Source organism: Gadus macrocephalus, chromosome 16 (assembly GCF_031168955.1).
Source record: "Gadus macrocephalus chromosome 16, ASM3116895v1".
Taxonomy (NCBI): domain Eukaryota; kingdom Metazoa; phylum Chordata; class Actinopteri; order Gadiformes; family Gadidae; genus Gadus; species Gadus macrocephalus.
In genome coordinates, this window is record NC_082397.1 from 14,958,623 (window position 1) to 14,978,458 (window position 19,836).

The window sequence follows — 19,836 nt, forward strand, 5'->3', positions numbered from 1 at the left end:
TCGTGGTTTATCATAAACCACTGATGCAACTGCGGCGTTCAGGGTGGGTCGTGATATTTGGCTGTTATATGGTAAATGTTTGCCACCTACTGGTGGACGAAAAAAAGATGGGAACTGTTTGAGTCGTCCTCTCTTTGGCCCAGCTCTGCTTGCCAACGTGTTGCTCCAAAAAAAGAAATTATTGTGTCTTGATGATACACAACCAGAGCCTTTCAGGATTTATGATACCCGATATTCAACAAGAAATCAGTAGAGCAAGAGGAGCGCAGATACTTTTAATAAAAGCAGCAGCTCAAATACATGTCTTACTATTAAAAGACTTTTGTTAAAGAAGGAAACACTTGACCCACACAACTGCAAACAAATTAACAGAATGTGCAAGTGGTGTATTGTTTTAAGCTTGGCAGGCGGCTGACCATGTTTTATGTCAGTTAAATTAATGGCAGAAATAGCCAAGCTTTGTCCTGGGAGCCATAGGTTTCCATTGTTGTTCTGAATCCTGAGAAAAGTCCAACCATCATACTAGCACTTTAAACAGCTTTGGTTAACAAAATTAAAGAATGAGGGGTGAACAAATCTTTGCAAATGCCTGAGTCGAATCTTGGGTGAAATACTTTTTCGATATCTTTTGTACTATATAGTAGCAAAGGAAGTCTTCGCCGGCAAAATCAGTATGCAAACACATACTTTTTGACTGGTCTACAACTGACATGTTGTCTCATCCAACATGACATTAAAGTAAAGATATGCTTCTGCCCTAACCAAAAACCGATTTTAACACAACCTCAGGTTAAATGTAGTTCCCACTGAAGATAAACTAAAAACACAACCCAAGACAAAACAAGTTCCTTTTTTAAATGTGGCGTGGCACGATTTATTTATTAAAGTTATGCATAGCCTTTCCAACTTGATCATTGTACAATATATGTGTTGAACCATGTGACATTATTATTATTAGAATACCAGGCTTGGCGAACAGCCAGCGGCAGCGGAAGAGGAGGGAGGCATGCACCCAGTCTGAAGCCAATACACGCAGCGTCTCCTGGGTGCTCTCCCGGTGAGAGAGAGGAGGGGGGGCGGTCAGGCAACACAGCCCTGTTCGGTAGGGCGACACGGAGCGGACACACGACGCGGAGAGGAGAGAGAGGATAAATAACAACGTGGTGGCAGCAGCAGCACGGTGACCTGCGTGAGGGGACGCACGGGGACACCCACGTGTGGGCGTGTCTTATGAAGGAACAGACACACCCACGTGTGGGCGTGTCTTATGAAGGAACAGACACACCCACGTGTGGGCGTGTCTTATGAAGGAACAGACACACCCACGTGTGGGCGTGTCTTATGAAGGAACAGACACACCCACGTGTGGGCTTGTCTTATGAAGGAACAGACACACCCATGTGTGGGCGTGTCTTATTAAGACACACCCACGGATGGGTATGTATTGTGAAGGAACAGACACACCCACGTGTGGGCTTGTCTTATGAAGGAACAGACACACCCATGTGTGGGCGTGTCTTATTAAGACACACCCACGGATGGGTATGTATTGTGAAGGAACAGACACACCCACGGCTGGGCGTGTCTTAGGCAGGAACAGAAGGGAGTGGGAGTCAGATGTCAGGGTAGTCTACATGGGTATAGGAAAGAGGCGTAATAGCACCTCTTTAGCGGCGGGGGGTGGGGGAGGAGGAGGGAGGGGGGTTGTAGAACACATCAGACCAGATCAGAGCCCGGTTGACTCTTCATTCTAGTTAAAACCAACTTCTAGTCCTTGAAATTTTGTCCTCTAGTCCTTGAAACTCTGGGCTCTCTCTCTCTCTCTCTAAATATATTCAGGCCATTTCTTGCTGCTTGATTGAAAGGAGGAGGGGGGGGGGGGGGGGGGGGGGGGCTAAGCTAGCGTGCTAGGATACCAGAGTGTACTCAAAAGTCACACCGACTCGCTGCACACGCGGCGCTGGGATAAGCAATCACGAACGCCCCGGAATACCGCAGCCAAACACATGCAAGCCAACGTGGGAAACACTTTAAAAAGAGAATGGAAAGAAAGAAAATAAATACATCTTGGGATAAAAAAAAGAAAAAACATAATACATTATCTTAAAATTTGTCCTTTTCTTCTGTGCGTTTCATATATATATGTATAGATATATATTCATATATATGTATAGATATATATATGAGTTCGTAACACACATCTTTGTACATTTTGGTATAAGTTCTCTTTCTCGCAGGGAGTTCTGGGAGAGAGGGACGGGGGAGAGACTGCAGACGGGTGAGGATGGGGGGGGCAGTTCCACTTCCCTGATTGCCTTGTGCTGATGGAGGTGGTGGGGTTTGGGGGGGGGAGGGCATGGGGACACATCTCTCAACCCTTGAACAGTGTCTGCTCATGCTCAGTCTCTCGTTTCTGTGGCAACCATGGGCTGGGGGTGGGGGGGGTCTCAGCAGTGAGAGGTCAAGCTTATGGGGGTCGTCCAGGTAATCCGTCAGGGCCCATGAAGTAGGAACAACAACTTAAGAGTCAACACTTCCTCGTTGGGACCGGACCGGACGAACCGTGTGGCGGGAGCAGCCCTATCTCTTATCTGGAGGGAGAGAAGGGAGAGCTGGGATTAGGCACAGGCGCATTTCTTCAATAAAAATCTGTTGCTTTTGCTTTTTTTTTGGGTTGACAAGGAAGCAAAACGAGTTACCTTTGTTCCCCTCCATGTCTGACGCAGGTTTCTCTGACCTTTGCCGTATTAAATTATTATATTTGGCTTCCACCTCCTACGGACAGAAAACGAATACAAAACAATAAAACATGACATTACGTCAGGCTCTGAGTGTTGGGGCGTAGTGAAGGGAAGGAAGGAAGGAGAGAGACAGAGACAGAGACAGACAGACAAAAGGGCGACAGATAGAGACGTAGACCACAGAGAGACAGACAGTAGAGGTCACAGAGAGGCAGACAGAGGGACAAACGGAAGGAGAGCGTTACCTTCAGATAGCTGAGGTTGGCCTGCAGGCTGCGGAGGTGAGAGAGGACCTGTCTGCTGAAGGTGGACAGACTGCCGGCCTGCGACGTCGTGGAGAACCTCAGGTTGATGCCCGAGTCGGCCGGGCAGCTCCGCGAGGCGCTCAGCTGCTTGCCCGCGCCCCCCGCCACCTCGTCGTCTGTGCTGCTCTCTCCCGGCCCACCGTATCCCTCCAGGACCAGGGATCCTGCTTTGGGGAGCCAAACACATCACACATCAGTACACACACACAAAGATCAATACGCACACACAGACACACACACACACACATCAGTACACACAAGCACACACACAAAGATCAGTACGCACACACACACACACACACACACACACACACACACACACACACACACACACACACACACACACACACACACACACACACACACACACACACACACACACACACACACACACACACACACACAGGGATGAATCAAGGTGTGAAAAGAGCAGAAGAGGAACGGCATAAAATGGGGGAAACTATAAAATGTGCCCAAATGAGTTATGTGCCTCACAGAACTTTTACACAGTAATCTTGGATGCAGCAGTCCGACTAGGGTGTAGTAGAATGTATGAGGGTAGAGACGGCACAGAGCACAGGCCTTTAACCATAAGCTGCGGGGGGCAGAGTTGCCCCCTCGTTCTGCCGTTTCGTTGAGGATACTTTCTACCGACAAAATCTGGTTTGCATGAGTAGATGAAGCTTTGCGAAGGGGGTTTTAATAAGTGCATCTCTACAGTGACCAGTCTGCACAGTGTTGACTTGAAAACTTTACTGGGCAGTTTGCTACTGCTGGCCAAGTTTGTGTTTGCCAATTACTTGCTTACAGATCCCCACCTCTGGCAGCATTCTACCAGGGTTGGAGCTCGTCTGTGATCAGACTTTAGACGTTAACTAAAGTCTGATTTGTCGGTGACCAATTATATTCTATGGCGTTTTCCACTTTTTGCTGTATCCGTATGTTTGCCTCACCATAGTCCTCGGGGGAGTCGAAGAACCCCGTGTCCCCGGAGCCCAGGTCCTGGGCGGGGTCGTCCGTCTGCACCGGGCCCTTCTCCGAGCCGTTGTGCACCAGGACGCGCGCGCGGCCGTCCACGGGGGTCCGCAGGGAGGTGGTCCGCAGCAGGCGCGCCCCCGAGCAGCGCTGGACACGCTCGCTGGCTTCCTGGGACATGAGCTGGGTGACCAGCGCCTGCTTCAACGACGCCACTGCAACGGCAGAGGGGGGGGGGAGGATCAGGGAGAGAGGATTCACAACCACGCGCAGAGAGGGAGTCGGGGAGGCGACAGAATGAACAGCAACCCCCTTAGTAAGCCCGTCCTATTGATTCGATTGGACGTTCCCCCGCCAGGCTTCTATATCACGGCGCGTGCAGAAAAACCTCGGAATAAATAAACCCAGCTTTCATATTTATGTGACTGGAGCAACGGAGCTGGCAAGTTGACGCGAAAGTGCTTGCGGGGCAACACTGACGTTTAGCATAGGATTAGAGTAAGGCGGGCATGCATGATGGTATGGCGGCTGAGTTGGTTTGATCTCTGGTGTACCACAGCCTAACCTGTAGGCACTAACCCTGACTAACGATTTGTGTGTGTCAATTCGTTGCGGAGTTGCTTTGGACAGAAACGCTCTGCCTCGTAACAAAACAACAACCCGGTCCGCCGAGCGAGTCTGCGACCAAACGTGTCCGCTGGGTCGCCGGCGCGGGTCCCCCGGGGGGTGTCGCTTACATGTCTTGAGCGCTTCGTCTGCCCTGGACGGGTACAGGCTGAACGAGTCCCCCTCCCGGCCTTCCTCAGCCGCTCGATAAGAGTGCTCCGGGTCGACGAAGCCTTCCTCCCCCTCCTCCTCCTCCTCCTCCTTCTGCGCCCCCCCCTTGCAGGGCTTGGCTCCTTCAAAGGGATTAGTGCCTGGTGTGGAACCCAGCGCCACGGGTCCAGGCTCCGCACCGCTCTCTTTGAGCTCTGAGCCAGGGGGGGCGGGGGGGGGGTGGGGTGGTGGGGTGGAAACACACAACAGCCAGGATCAATCTCAGCAGAACACATTAACACGCTCATTCATCTGCTCGATCGTATCTCAATAAAAGCGTTCGGGGGGGTTTACCGCTGGATTGGGTGCTGCCTGTCGACGTGCGGTCCGAGTCTTTGCTCGGGCGGGAGACGCCGGCGGTGATCATCTCCACGCCGTCCCGCTCGCCGCTGGTGGATGTACTGGAATTGAAGTTAGGAGAATGAATAATGTGCCGCGCGATAAGCTTCAGGGCGCACAAAAGCGATCCGCGCTAGCCGCTCGCGAGGAGGAGGAGGAGGAGGAGGAGGAGGAGGAGGAGGAGAGGCACGTACTCGGTCTGTGGCAGCGGGATGACGCTGTGAGGCTTCACCTTCATGGCGTCCGCCCTCTGTGTGATCAGACGTTGCCACCTGGTGGAGGGAGGAGAAGATAGCGGGCCGGTTATTGTTAGAACACGCAACAACGACCACAACAACAACAACAACAGCTGCTGCCACCGCCGCTGTCCCTGAAGCCTTGTGAACGCCGGAGGCAGAGAACACTCACGTTTGCTGGTCCGAGACGGTTGGCGCCATGAGCTCGTAAATTTGGGCGCCATTGTCGGACATGGAGAGGACGAAGAATGACTTGTTGTCTACACAGAGGAGAAGGACAAAGCCATAAGTTAGAGTGGACCGCCCTGGATTTAGAGTCAGTGTCACATTTTAACTGCCCTTCCGAGCGGAAAGCCAGAGGAGGTGTTGGTCTGTGCTCAGTGCCAAGGATGATGATGACCAATGATGGCCGACCATTAGGCCGTTATTGATGCTGACCTGTGGCCACGGAGCGGACCAGCACGGTGTTGAGCTTGATGATGGGACTGAAGATGTGCTTGGTGTCGGCGCTGCCGGCCAGGTTTTTACTGTGGCACTTGAGGATCAGACGCTCGTCCTGCTTCTGCAGCAGCACCAGGATGTCCTCCAGTAGCAGCGTGTACAGCTCTGACAGGGAACAAGGGTGAACCAAACGAGGTTACCGTGCGGCCGTGGTGAATTGCGTGACCTCCTGAAGCAACGCTCATCACCCTGTGAGACCCTCTTGTGAGTCCACGTTTGGTTTCCTGACACGTCAGGCCTGGATTCTGATTGAAAGACTTTCCAAAAAAAGATGGAAAGCTCCAACCAATCCACCCTCACAGGACTTCAGTTCATGGGGAACGAGGAGCGCAGCCGTCTTATCAATAAAACAATAATGGAGGATAGGGGAATGTGAAGGCTTTTCTAAGATTTGAGTGTTTTTGCTTTACTTTTAAACGAATATGGCATCAATATGTGTCAACGAGCATTACTCTGATTGGCTGATGTTTTTCAAACATCTTATGGCTGCGGCCGTATGTGAAAAATTGCTGCCCAGCCAAGGCCTGACTGAAATTAATATTGAGATGCAAACGTGATGATAGACGTACCAATAGTCTTGTCTTTGTTCACTTTCCACGACAACGGTCCCTCGTGCACCAGGGTCCTCTTGGTGAGATCCAGGTTCTGGTCACACACACACACACACACACACACACACACACACACACACACACACACACACACACACACACACACACACACACACACACACACACACACACACACACACACACACACACACACACACACACACACACACACACACACACACACAGAGAGAGAGAGAGAATCAGCGACCAATACCAAGTGAGCAGCTTTTCCTTGCGACCAAAAATTGCCTTCTCTCTTAGCATGGAAGACGAGACTCACCTTGAGCTCCAGGATCATGGGGTTGTCGGTCTGCTTCAGAGAGGAGAGGTCCAGTCGTCTCTGGTAGTCCTCTAGCCTCTGCAAGGAAACAAGCGACGGGGGGTGGAGGGTGGGTTAGGGAGTGGTCAATAAGCACACTGCAGGAGGGAGAGTCCTGTCACTGAACCAACCAAACTGAAGTGAAGCTCGAACACATAGAAAGACAGGAAAGCGGGTGAATGACAGATCAAGGGAAGCCATTGAACGAGGGGCGTACCTGCTTGTCCTCAGATTCCTTCACGGCCTGGTTGACGTGACTCAGGATCTTCCTACAGCAGTCGCTGGCCTGCTTCAGCTTGTCCTTCTCCGCTGCATTGTCTGACAGTGATGACATTTGCATTCAAATTTAGAGCATTTAGCCGACGCTTTTATCCAAAGCGAATTACATTAAGCATATTTGTCATAAGAAGGTGAAAATATATATTGCTGTCGGTACAGTAAGGACATCAAACCACGGCTGAAATCTGGTCCAACTGCTGCCGGGGGGGGGGGAGACGTACTCACCCACCATCACTCTCAGACATTATGATAAAGCACAGCAGGCATTGAGATCCTATAATAGCTTTATTGTCAGAGTGTCCTCGCAGTGTGAACCCAAACCCCAGCCAGGATGAAAATGATGGCCCCAAATAATGGGGGAGACATTTCCCACAATGTGCATTACTGCACCCGGACCATTAAAATGATAATCTCACCATTTGTCTTTGTAACTTACTAATGGTAGGCATGCTGCTATGGAGAGCTCCGGTCTTATAAGACTTAATTTGCTTTTGTCCCCCCCCCCCCCCCCATTTTATATTATCTCCATAGCTTTTTCCCTACTGCCTACAGCGGTGGTTGGAAGAAAAAACAAGGAGATCTATCATGTGTTATAGGTTGAGTTTCCATGGCAATACGTATAATACATTATTCAATGGTAATTACTGTATTTGCTGTTATTACACCACTGATGAATTGACTTGCAATTCAATGCGTGTGGGGAGTGTGTGTGGATGATAGCTGGTTTAAGCAGCCTCACCCGGCCAAGAGTCAGACTGATTGGACTCTGGGGCTTGGCGAGTATGCACACCTGTTGTGCATTGGTTAAACCAGTCATCCCCACACACACTCAGGGAGAGATCTCCTGCATGGCACCAAGGAGCACCATCGTCGTCATGCATCATTGTCTGCGAACCCGACAATAAACCGGCTTTCAACATCCCCACCCAGTGTCCTTGTCTGGAGGGCCCAGAAAAACCTAGCTGGTGTTTAGCACGCTCATGCTATAGAGCATGAAAGGGAGAAAGGTTGTTTAGAGTACTGTGTGACTCTAGCATCCTCAGTTTATAGGTTTAGCACTAGTCAACTTGTTTTCCATCATACTGTGGCGTCGCCCGATATGGGAGATCATTACCCCATTATCCACCGTAAAAGTGCAGCAAAGCAGGCAAGGTCAGCAAACTGCACAACATAAAAAAAAAGAGAATAAGTATTTGAAACTGGGAAGTGGTGCAGGCAATCCTCCGGCCGCCCTCCCAGCCCTGGTCCTCACCGGGATCCAACAGGGGGCGGATGAGGGCCCAGCGGTGGAGCGGACGAAAAAGCTATCAGTTACGCCGCGGCGAGCTTGCCGCACAGCGTGCGAGGAGCCGCTGGGCCGCCAGGACCAGCACGCCGTCGCCACTCAAGCCAGCGGGGAGCGCTTAACAGTCATGAGAGAACGCGGGCAGGGGGGCCCGGTGGGAGTAGCACTTCCAAATGAACCGGTGGGCGTGTGGCCGGCAGGGGAGAGCTCCCAGGCCGGAACATCTATTGGGGTATAAACGAGGTGGCTTTCCAGTGCCTACTTAACCTGCGGAGACTACGGCTGAGGGAACGGAGCCAGTGGTGTGAGGTGGACCTCCAGAACGCGTCGGGGAAGGGTGAGCTACCTGTGTATTTGATGATGTTGTCGAGGAGCAAGGGGTACTTGGTGAGCCGCTGCATCTCCACGGGGATGATGTCCTTCAGCTGCAGCCGGCGACAGAGTCTGTTGCTCTCCGCCTCCTGCCGGCAGACGGGAGAGCGAGACAAAAGAGGTGCATGGTTGGTGGACATTAAATGGCAAAAGTATCGTTTAGCAGGCTGCATCTACTGGCTGATTCATCCACTAGTTACTTCTGAGCTACAATAAATGTCTCTCTGACCTTTATGTAATAAATTGGCATCCGGCTTTTTAATAAGGGAGACGAGATGTTCCATTCTGAGACGGACCACATGTTCTATTCCCAATGCAAATGTAATATTACTTGCTTGTCGCTGCAGTACCTAGATTATTATAAGGTCACGTTTCAATTATTTTCCACATTATCTGCAATGCAATAATGCCTGCCCGTGTTGCACTGAACCTTTGAGAATCCATTAAAGCATGTGATGTTTTCGAGTTTATGGTGAAAAGGACCAGAAAAATTGACCGAATTGTGACTTTAAAAGCATTAACATACTCAGTAATGCCTCATACTTCAAAATGAAAAGTTCAACGACGGAACACTTCCATAAAAGGTTTCTCAATATAACTATATAATTGACTGAGGCGGGTCGCCAGTCATAAAACAAAAACGGGCTTACGCTAAAAGCGTGTCTATTCTATCAAAAAAATGCCTTCCATCTAACAATTCATTCATTCATTCATTCATCCAATAAAAGATACTGTTAAAAATGCAATGATACACTTTCACAATAAGGGTACAATAATAAACGTTTAATGCAGCAGTGAGCATTGACTATTAAATAACGGTTAATTAACTTTTAGCTAAGGGTCAAATAGTCATTAACTAATGATGTTCATGTAAACTACAGTATACATTTATAATGATAGAATAGAGATGAGAGTTGACCCCCTGAGGGTTAGGGTTAACCCTCGAACCTAACCCTATTAAATAGCTACTTGCTCCTTCTGCAATTTGTAGGAAATAGTTTTTGTATGTTCACGTCACATGTTTACGTACAAGTCTTGCCAGGGTATGCTCACAAACTGCAGTGATTAATGATACAATAAGCCAAGGCAACCTGGCTGCAGTGCTTATTTGCGGCAGTAACAACACTTACCAAAAAGAAAAAAAATAGGTTGATGAAAAGGCAATCTATAGCCTATTTATCACTGTAACGACCCTTTTAAACACCACTTCCCCTCTCTTGCTGCATTGCAAGCAATTACACACAAACACACACACACACGCACACACGCTCGTATTTTTCTCCCCTACCCATAAGTGTCTGGGTTGTTGTCGTTGTAGTGGTTGTGCGTACCTGTATGAAGGCGTTGAAGCGGGAGTCCTTCTTCTGCCTGGTCTTGATGAACTCCAAGGAGAAGGGCTGGTTGCTGCAGAACGTCCCCACTGCCTGCTTGATCTTCACCTCCTCGCCACCGCTGAACTGGAGCCCAGGTAGGTGGGTGGTTAGGATTAGTGGTCATGGAGATGGCCGGGTGATTTAATCAGAGGATGGAGCCTCCTTGATGGCTCAATTGTGTTGAGACCAGATTGATTAACCGTGGCCTGAGGGAAACGTTTAACCCGTTTCCTTCACATATGGGTGGGTCGTGGAGGTCAGTTGCTTATTGGCTCTTTCCATTATATCTTGCTGCAGATACTACCAACTTTTATTTTATTACTCATCATTACTCAACATAAATTGGAATGACTTTTGCCTCATTATAATGTATATTATATCCTAACACACACCCATAATGCCAGAAAAAAATACTCAAAATATGCATAAATAAACACACAACACATCAGATAATTGGCTCTCTATTTAACGATGCCGAACTGTGATTCAGTAAACACAAAATACAAAACATCTGAGAAGGGAATAGGCAATCGGTTGCTGCTGGTGTTTTCCTTGACGTACACATAAAGCCATTCCGTGCACCAGTCCAATTTGTTTGAGCAGGAAACTGTTTTTTCTTCTCTTTTACCACATCACTCTTCTTGAGATGGATTCAAAAGGGGGGAAATGTTTCCGAAGGAAGAATACAATTTCAGCCCTGCAAAATTGTACTCACCCAAGAGAGCAAGTCATCTCCTATCTGATCAATTACTGAGGACTCATTCTTCTTCCGAATGGCTGCCATTTGCTCCAGTATGGAAACTGAAAATTTAAATCAGAATAAAAAACGTTAGTGTATGCGTGGATGTAGCCCAGATAACAAGCATAGGAAAGCAGTAGCGGGCGGTGACTTTTGATGCGAGGCATGCTGATGGCCCCCCCCACTAATTAACGATTAAAATATGCCACACTCTCACCCAAACAACCCTCTCTCAGATCAACATTTATAGACATCTAGATTTATACATGCAATGTCGTTGCCTCGCTTTTCAAGTAACTCACACATACATATTTTCCGACTTCTGTGTTGAAATGCAAAACAGCCAGCTTTTCACCCACAGCAGATAAATATTTTGCATAAATTAATAACCGCTCTTATTTAATATTGTGATGTTTAATCAGGGAGCTTCACGGTACGTGGAACAGTAGCATCCTAGGAAGTGTGTGACCTAGCGGAGACCCTAGGGAGCATGCTTTCACAGTCTCACAGGACTTTCAGCTCTCTACTTCACACGTTAGGCACTCCCCCCCTCTTGCTGACTAAAGAGGGAGAGGACAAAGAGCAGTGGTTCCCGACCTTTGACTTTAGGAGTACCACTAAGTTGTCATGAAGACCTTTTCACAACCTTGTATGCAAATGATAAAAAATAATCTAAATACACATGCAGTGGTTGAGCAAAGAGTTCCAACACACACGTAGTTGCTACCGCCAGAAGGTGATGGCCAGTGGGAGGCAGTGGAAAGAAAGAGTCAGCAATGCTGCTTATGCTCCCAGTGTGTATATTTAGCAAACACAGATTAACGATTTTAATATACCCTTTAACACTTTTCTGTATGTGTTTGTGAATGCGTGCTTCAGTTCGGGCGTTCAGGAGAACTCATGTCTGTCTGTCTGTCTGGTTCTGCAGGAGCGCATGGTGCGCGTGTTTGTGTTTGTACCATGCAGCTGCAGGACCTCCTCCAGGTTGGTGAAGATGCTTCTGATGTCTGTGGCTGGCAGGAGGGCCTCCTTTGAGAGCTTCTGGTAGAAGACCAGGTCCAGCACTCGCAGCATGCGCACGTGGGCCCTCTCAGTGCAGAACAGCTCTGGACGGGGCAAACCACCAAAGCATTCATTAGAGGACGCCATTTTGAGGAATGAATATCAAACCAACAGGGTGTTTCTGGAACGGGGTCGGCTCACCGTTGATGACCTCCTGCCTCTTGATGTCGTGGGGCCTGAGGCCGGCCAGCACCTCCTTCCCCACCAGCTGCTGCCAGTTCAACAGGTCCAGCTCCGAGTCCGTGCCCTGGTCGTCCTCGCTCTGAACATCTGTGCTGCTCAGTCCCTCGAGTCTGCGTAAGCGCGAACACACACACACACACACACACACACACACACACACACACACACACACACACACACACACACACACACACACACACACACACACACACACACACACACACACACACACACACACACACACACACACACACACACAAAAAAGGTTAGACACTATTCATTCTCGGGTCCAAGGACATAGATCCGATAAAAAATAAAAAGGCGTAGTCATAGTTACCTCCGTATGACCTTGGGTGTTCCGTCAGTAACCCTATGAAGATAAAGTACATGCTCAGAATCAGTACGATTTTAAAAATAACTTTCGTCAGCAGGGACAATGCCAAATGAATCAATTGCACCAGCCACCGCCATTCCTAAGGCATGGCATGCATGATCACAATCAATGAACAAAGGCTTGGCAACTCACCGGTCATTCTCCCTCTCCTCTTCCTGCAGTTGGTCCAGTGCATAGAGGTCAAAGTGCGAGGCAGGGTAAGGGAGCCCGTCCAGGGGGTCCGTCTGGAGGCCGTCACTCAGTCTGGAGCCACCGCCGGAGGTCGGGGTCCCACCTGAAGCACATGGCGACGGTTACACGACAGAAGACTCCCCACCGTACCAAGGGAAGATCCACCAATTAAATCTGGATGGCACACCGAAATCGACGTCTCTGCTGGTGTCCGGGCTGTAGCTGGCACTGTTGGGGGGTGAGGTTGTGTGGGGCGAGGAGTGCATGAGCTCCGAGCCTTCGCTGGACTGGCTGCTGCGCAGACCCCCTCTCTCCAGGTACTCGTTGGCCCCCAGCGTGGGCTGGGAGAGCTGCTTCTGCGGCCGGGCCCGTGCTTCCAAAGCCTTGCCCACTGCGTTAAGAGTAGGGGCGGGGAAAAATACCATCAGGACAACCAGTGTTGCAAAACAGACCCCACAGGCCCACAGGGCAAGACAGCCCCCTGCCACAGGAGCTGGTTAATGACGCGTCGCTCTGTGACGGCTCACCTGAGCCGGCTTCCACGCGGCTCGGCCGGCGCTGAGGCCCGAGGATGCTGGGAAACCGGGGTTTCTTCACCTTCTCCTCGCCGTCTTTTTCAGTCTTGATGCTCTTCTGCGCGCGGTTAAAGGCGACAGAAGGGAGGGAACGGGAGGGTGAGGAGGGTCCACTTTGAGACCATGTACCAGGTCGGCACCAAAGCAGGGAGAGCATTGGGTGGAGCCAAGATGGCGGCCGGAGGCTGCCATCTTGGCTCCACCGATGCCTTCCTCTGCTTAGAGAGCACCCAGTGGATGGAGCACCCAAGATGGCACCCAAGATGGCGGCCAATAGGCTGCCATCTTGCCTCCATCGGATGCGCTCCCTGCTTAGAGAGCACCCGGTGGAGCCAAGACGGCAGCCTCCCGGGCGCCATCTTGGCTCCACCGATTGGTGCCAGTCAAGTACCTTGATCTTGGGCAGGAAGTTGATGCGGACCCGCTTGGACTCCAGGCTGCGCGGCTCTTTGCATCTCACGCCAAGGTGCTTCATGTACGTCAGGATGACGTATTGCATGGTAGTGCTAGGGAGCGACACACAGAACAACTGCTTTCAATATCATCTGGATTATAACCCCATTGTGCTTTTTAATCTGAAATATTACATGAAGAATTGGTCTATCACATGACACATGTCCTCTTAGCATCATGACACTGAGCACATTTGCGCTACATGTTCGCGGGGGGGGGGGCTATGATTGCTTAAGCCACATAGCGTTCAAAGCCAGGCTGTGTCCTACTTGTGAATATATGCAATATAAATATAATGCTTACTTCAGGGAAAGCCCATCTGATAGCGTGAACGTCATTACTTTGCAAAACGCCTTGAGTGGAACGGAGTCAAAGATAGCACGCCATGCAGTTATAAAGTTATATAAACAGGCAATTCATACTTGAAATCATTCCGACCAGGCGAATCGTTTTAATATACTAGCAATTATCAGACCGGACGAGTCGTTTTAATATCCTAAATATACGCAGGCTAATTGAGTGTTGTGACGCAGCCTTTGACAGGATCATCATTGGATCGAAACACCACTTGTGCCAGGAAAAAGCCGAAGTATTCTCATTACGGATAATGAAAGATAAAAGCCGCCATGAGAACCGAGGCGAGACCCATAATAATAACACTTCACCCGTAGCCCTTTGCACAAAGAAAGTCCTCCGAGCCTTAGCACGGAGACACTCACCATTTCTCTTCCTCCGTGTTCTGCGTCGTCAACCTGGAATGCGAGAAATCAGGGGAAAAAAGAAAAGAAAAAAGAGTTACATAAAAAAACTTTGGGAGGGGGGTGACTGGGTTGTATTTAGCCGCGGTGGCAGCGAGCAGCAGCAGAGAGCTGCGCCACGCTTCGCTGCGCCTGCAGCAGGCTGCTGTTGCCCTCCGACTCACAGGACGTCCTCTATCTTGGTGACGATGCTCTCGGCGTAGGAGCGCTCCCTATCCAGGGCGACGCGATCCCTGGTCCGCTCCTGGTCCAGCCGGGTCAGCTCCGCCTCGGCCAGCGTCAGGCCCATGCTGCGCTTGTGCCTGCGGGACAAAACGCAAAACAGGAGGCGGCTCCGTTTGATGCGCTGATCGCCGGGACGACGCAAAAGGCCCTGTAGTGTTTGCGTCGATTGATGGATGGAAGGGATGAGGTGTCACGGTCGAGTGCCGTGGGCGGCTGAGGTTAAGTGGGTGGACCTGCGCCAGCTAATCAAAGCAATGTGGTTTTTATCCTGATGGAGCACATGCTTTTCACGTGCAAGTCGTCTGGAATGGGATGTTTTAAGCCATTCCTGCATCCCGATACAATGCCCATGATAGAATATGAGTGGCGTGCTTCACCTGAAGTCGTCCAGGTTCCTCTGGATGTCTGGGAGGAGGGATTCCTGCAGGGTGTGCACGTGCTGCCGGTTGAGCTCCTCTGGTATCAGCTCTGTCCGCCGTCGGTCTGACATTGCAAATGTACACGTTTCAGAAAAGGATTCCGCTCCCCCCTTTTCTTATAACCTTTAAAGGTGTCACTTGAAGAAGGCATGGCATTTCAAAGTCACAAAAACATAAGATAATCGAAGGCCTGTGAGGTGAAAATGAAGACGTTTCACAGCTCACTGCTTTAAACAAATGCGGTTCAGGTAGTTCACCGTTTATTTATTGCTAATTTCCGGAACAGACAGCAAGTGTGAAAAACTGCAGTTGCTCACTGACACAAGCACACACAGACACACGCACAGGCCAAGGCACACACACACACACACACCACCCCCCCCCCCCCCCTCAGGGGATTTGACACAAGCATGGCTGCATGTCCACAGTGACTACGTGCCATCAAAGTGAAGTTCAAAGCAATACTTTCCAAATCATTGGAGCGCTTGATTTTTTTTTTAGCACTTCAGCTGGGAGAGTGCACAGTGTCTAAGTGATCAAATCACAGACCACCGAGACGACTGTTTGAAGTGAGCCAACCCGAGTATAAATGAGTATAAACAATCAGGTTACCAGTTAACTTAGAATAGAGCTGAGGAAGATAACGAAGCGTACGCCGTATGCAAATACACTCACCGAGATCAGTGGCCATGGTCTCTGGGACTGGGACTTTTAAATGCTGCATGAAAGGAGAAAGAACATGTATTAATAGTGTTAAAACAGCTCAGAAAACAAACTGGCCGAGTCTACATGGAAACAAGCCAAAAGAGTTTATTAAGGTTTATTAACAAATCCAAGAAATACTCACGGCTCCCCGGTCAATGAAGAAGTTGTGCAGATCCATAAAAACCCTCCTGGTCTCTTTGGAGTTGGTCTGCTTGTACAGATCAGCATAGAGGTAGCACAACTGACCCCACGAGACAAAACAAGGATTAGAAGGAACACCACAACAGGGAGCTAAAAGAAACATGCCAACACTTCTCTGTATGTTTACAACTGGTATTAAAGGGATGGGGGAGCTAAACGATGCCAACACTTCTCTGTATATCTACGACTGGTATTAAAGGGATGGGGGCGCTACAAGAGGCCAACCCTTCTCTGTATGTTTACAACTGGCATTAAAAGGGATGGGGTGGAGGCGGTGGGTCTCTCACCAGTGGAGCAGGGTCGAACTGAGAGATGACGTGGTGCAGGAAGGCTGCAAGATGGGCGGGCCGCGACTTGATCAGCTCGATGCTCTGGAAGCTGTTACACTGGCCGTTTGTCTGAAAGAGAGACAGTCTGCGTTATCTTCCGCCCATGCCATGCAATGCAATGCCATGCCATGCCAGGCTGGTGGCCTTCTCCGCCCCCTGCACCGTTTGGCCAGACAGTTATGTCTAGGAGAAGCAGCAGAAAGTAGGCAAGGGACTCGGGGAGTCAGGAGACGTATTCAAGAGTTAAGAGTTTGCCGGTTGATGCCGGTTTTGGTCTCAGTGACACCAGAATGTCCTCATTAAAAAAAAAATCAAAATGTAACCACTAATTAGACATCAGAAAGAAAATATCTTCACCACGTTGTGACACTGATATGACGGACGGTCTTTCAAGCTCCATCCATCCATTGGCAGCAGTGTTTTTAATGGTCACCGTTGCAAATGAGAGCCGTCTCTCGTCTTCCAGTCGGGGGCTTACCTGCTCCTGGTCCGAATCAAAGTAGTCGTCCTCAGCTCCGATGATCTGGGCGACGAGGCGGGAGGAGGAGGGGCTGCTGACGGTACTGGGGGACGCTGGGTCCTGCAGGGGGGGGAGGAGGGGGCGGGATATGATGGAATGGTCAAACATCAGACTCTGTGGTCGACGTGGAATGGGTATACATATTAATTGTATGCATGGATTATGTGTATTAACGCCATCAGGCCAAGGGATAAACAAGCCTATTGCAGGGAGGATAGGACGATTATTCACATGTTTGCAAGACACACTCATAATAACGACATTGCCGCGGAGTTCAAAATGCCAACTCTTAATGAGCTTACAGAAACAGTCCCTGTTTTTTTTTTTCTGCTAATTGCCTGGGTTGTAATTATCAACATGATTAGATCTATTCAAAATCTCCACTGTCAAACGTCTCGGCTCCTCGTATGCCAAGGACACGCTGGTCTCTGGGGTGAACCCCTTGGGCTCATTAGTGGGTTTGTGACGGCGTGGACGTTTACTATAACTGGGGAGAAATTAGATGGCTGCAATGAAACGAGAGACTGACTGGAAGCAAGACAACAAAAGTGGACCAACTCATTACCGATACTGACGCAAAACCACAGGCCGGAACATCAAGTATGCACACGACATTGCCATCCACTTAGGGCTTATCTCCAACATAATGACCAATCGGAGGAGAGAGGGGAGTTTAATAGGAATTAGAAATCCAATTTTAACCGTTGGCCTACCAGGTCCGCGGTATCCTCCACGTCCGGGGAGTGGCAGGAGTGGAAGCTGTCCCTGGGGGTGCCCTTGGGGCTTGGACATGACTCTACCCGTTGGTGCAGGCTTTCTGGAGTCCCCAGGCCGAAGCCACGAAGAAGCTGCACCTGGAGGAGGTTGGTGGATGTGGGGGTTAGGCACCATAGATGCCAAGCTAACCTTGATTTGATTTGACAGGAAATACATTATTGTGTGTCATTATTATTTGAATAATAATGACACAATAATAAAGACCTCGGGTAATATTATATGATGCAATTATATGTTGTGTAGTGTAAGAGTATATATTATGATGCCATTACGATTATATTTAACACGGCCTGTAAAACCTACTAACCCATTGAATGACTAAACTATAAATATATATATATGTATATATATATATATTGTTATATTCTCGCTTGTCAGGGGAGGTCGTGTTAATAAGTATCCTTTGAATGGGAACCAATAAAGCTTTCTTGAACGTGCAATAAGAAACAGGACAATAAGAAAAACTAAACCCAACATGTAATTACAGAGTTAAAAATTGCACTGTGCCACACACAGACCCTCACTACCCCAGTGGAAAGGAAATTTACTTGTAAAATAATTACAAATCCGTCGTTCCATCGATTTTCCATCCACCCTCAACCTTGTTAATTGTTGGTTGACATTGCGTTGCAATTTGGCTTTCAGAGAGCCGCTGGGTGGTGAGGGAGCGGGAAGAACAGTAGATGCGAGTGCAGGGGGCTTTAGATTAATCAGGGGGCCAGCTGGGGTGAGTGGGAACCTACAGGAGAGCTGCTCCAGGAGGCGTCCGTGCTGTAGTCTCCCCTGGAGGAGGAGCTGAGCTCTGGGTTGAAAGTGCCACCGTCCTCCACATCCCCGCCTGGAAGCGCCTCCTGAGGAATCACATGACAACGCCAGCTCTGTCACTAATTAGAAATAACCCAATTAGAACCGAGGGAGTTCGTATTCATTCAACAAACAATTAAGTGTGTTAACGACAAAATGACCCACCTAATTGGATGCACTTGTAATACTCTATTATACCCACTATTAATCCTTCTAGATAAACATCCCTGCTATTTTTTCTATTGAGATTTCAGAGCAGAGCCAAAAGATGCAACAAACAAGCGAGTATTTTAACGAGTTTTATAATACGGTGTCTGTCACACTGACACAAAGGAGTATTTTCCCCAACTAATCCTGGGATGGGATTAGGATTAATGCATGTCTGGAACAATTCCTTAATGCACCATGGCTGAATGAAACAAAACTCTACAAGAGCTAAAATTCTTCTTTGCTGCGCCATTTACAAAAAACGACCCTGTGGATTGTGGGCAATCTGTGGGGTTGGGATTACCTGGGCTGCCCCGTTGGCCTTGAGGTACTGGCCCTGCAGATGAGGAATGTGTTTCTTAGCTTCCTGGATGTCTTTCAGTAGTTTGGGGGAGGGGTTCCTGCTGTACTCCTCCTTCATGGCCTGTGGGGAAGAGGGGGTGGAGGGCTGGATTGTTTGTGTTGGCAATGGCAATGCTTGAAGACGGCCTATTGACCTACACATTTTAAGAGCCACAACAACACAATGTATATAACCTAGAATCAACATAAAGGCGCATTTCAGTTTGAAATTCCCTCTATCTTTGAATATTTATTTCTCGATTGTTATGCTTTATTCAATACAGATACAGTGAGAGTTATGCGAGTCAGGTAAGGGAGAGAGAGAGAATATAAAGCAAATGACCGCGGGCTGCCATAAACACACACCGCCTTAATGGTATGAGTACGTGTGTGTGTGTGTATGTATGTTTTTTATTGTTAAAAGGATCCCCATTAGCTGTCAACAAAGTGGGATGAGCTAGTCTGCCTGGGGTCCAAACATAAAGACACAAAACATAACAATACACAAGATAGATGATTCAGGTAGCAATGAAAATATAAAACGAGTAAATCATTATCAACATCATCAACAACAAATTAATCAGATAAAGTTATCACATTCATGGGTATTACAATCATTGCATTCTGACAGTAGGTATGTCCATTCCCTACTCAGAAATTTAAATAGTGCATTCTCAAATGGTATTTGAAAGAGAATTTGCCATTCAATTGACTTGTATTCAATGGGCAATTATTATTATGTGAATACTGGGAGCCTCTGTAGGGTTCAAATGATGTATAATGTATATCTATATCATTATAGTGGTAAACTACATAAGAA

General features: G+C 48.8%; 1 protein-coding gene across 3 annotated transcripts in view; it reads right to left on the bottom strand.

The window, feature by feature from the left end:
• Positions 1–849: 849 nt before the first annotated feature.
• The window catches only part of arhgef12a (Rho guanine nucleotide exchange factor (GEF) 12a), a 37,664-nt gene continuing 18,677 nt past the window's right edge, over positions 850–19,836 (bottom strand). For 2 of the 3 annotated variants that reach the window (XM_060074279.1, XM_060074277.1), the window contains 32 exons: positions 18,979–19,098; positions 18,407–18,514; positions 17,600–17,740; positions 16,845–16,946; positions 16,325–16,435; positions 15,979–16,077; positions 15,807–15,849; positions 15,090–15,195; positions 14,652–14,789; positions 14,449–14,481; positions 13,668–13,782; positions 13,229–13,334; positions 12,889–13,092; positions 12,663–12,804; positions 12,474–12,506; positions 12,095–12,246; positions 11,851–11,997; positions 10,868–10,953; positions 10,111–10,236; positions 8,754–8,868; positions 7,061–7,161; positions 6,805–6,882; positions 6,483–6,558; positions 5,851–6,018; positions 5,585–5,672; positions 5,371–5,448; positions 5,132–5,238; positions 4,759–4,992; positions 4,000–4,236; positions 2,987–3,213; positions 2,700–2,775; positions 850–2,591 (listed from right to left, as the gene is read on the bottom strand). In XM_060074279.1, the coding sequence (XP_059930262.1) occupies positions 2,581–2,591; positions 2,700–2,775; positions 2,987–3,213; positions 4,000–4,236; positions 4,759–4,992; positions 5,132–5,238; positions 5,371–5,448; positions 5,585–5,672; positions 5,851–6,018; positions 6,483–6,558; positions 6,805–6,882; positions 7,061–7,161; positions 8,754–8,868; positions 10,111–10,236; positions 10,868–10,953; positions 11,851–11,997; positions 12,095–12,246; positions 12,474–12,506; positions 12,663–12,804; positions 12,889–13,092; positions 13,229–13,334; positions 13,668–13,782; positions 14,449–14,481; positions 14,652–14,789; positions 15,090–15,195; positions 15,807–15,849; positions 15,979–16,077; positions 16,325–16,435; positions 16,845–16,946; positions 17,600–17,740; positions 18,407–18,514; positions 18,979–19,098 (3,708 nt within the window). In that variant the 3' untranslated portion in view covers positions 850–2,580. The remainder of the gene's footprint in view (positions 2,592–2,699; positions 2,776–2,986; positions 3,214–3,999; positions 4,237–4,758; positions 4,993–5,131; positions 5,239–5,370; positions 5,449–5,584; positions 5,673–5,850; positions 6,019–6,482; positions 6,559–6,804; positions 6,883–7,060; positions 7,162–8,753; positions 8,869–10,110; positions 10,237–10,867; positions 10,954–11,850; positions 11,998–12,094; positions 12,247–12,473; positions 12,507–12,662; positions 12,805–12,888; positions 13,093–13,228; positions 13,335–13,667; positions 13,783–14,448; positions 14,482–14,651; positions 14,790–15,089; positions 15,196–15,806; positions 15,850–15,978; positions 16,078–16,324; positions 16,436–16,844; positions 16,947–17,599; positions 17,741–18,406; positions 18,515–18,978; positions 19,099–19,836) is intronic. The other variant, XM_060074278.1, reaches the window with a different exon arrangement.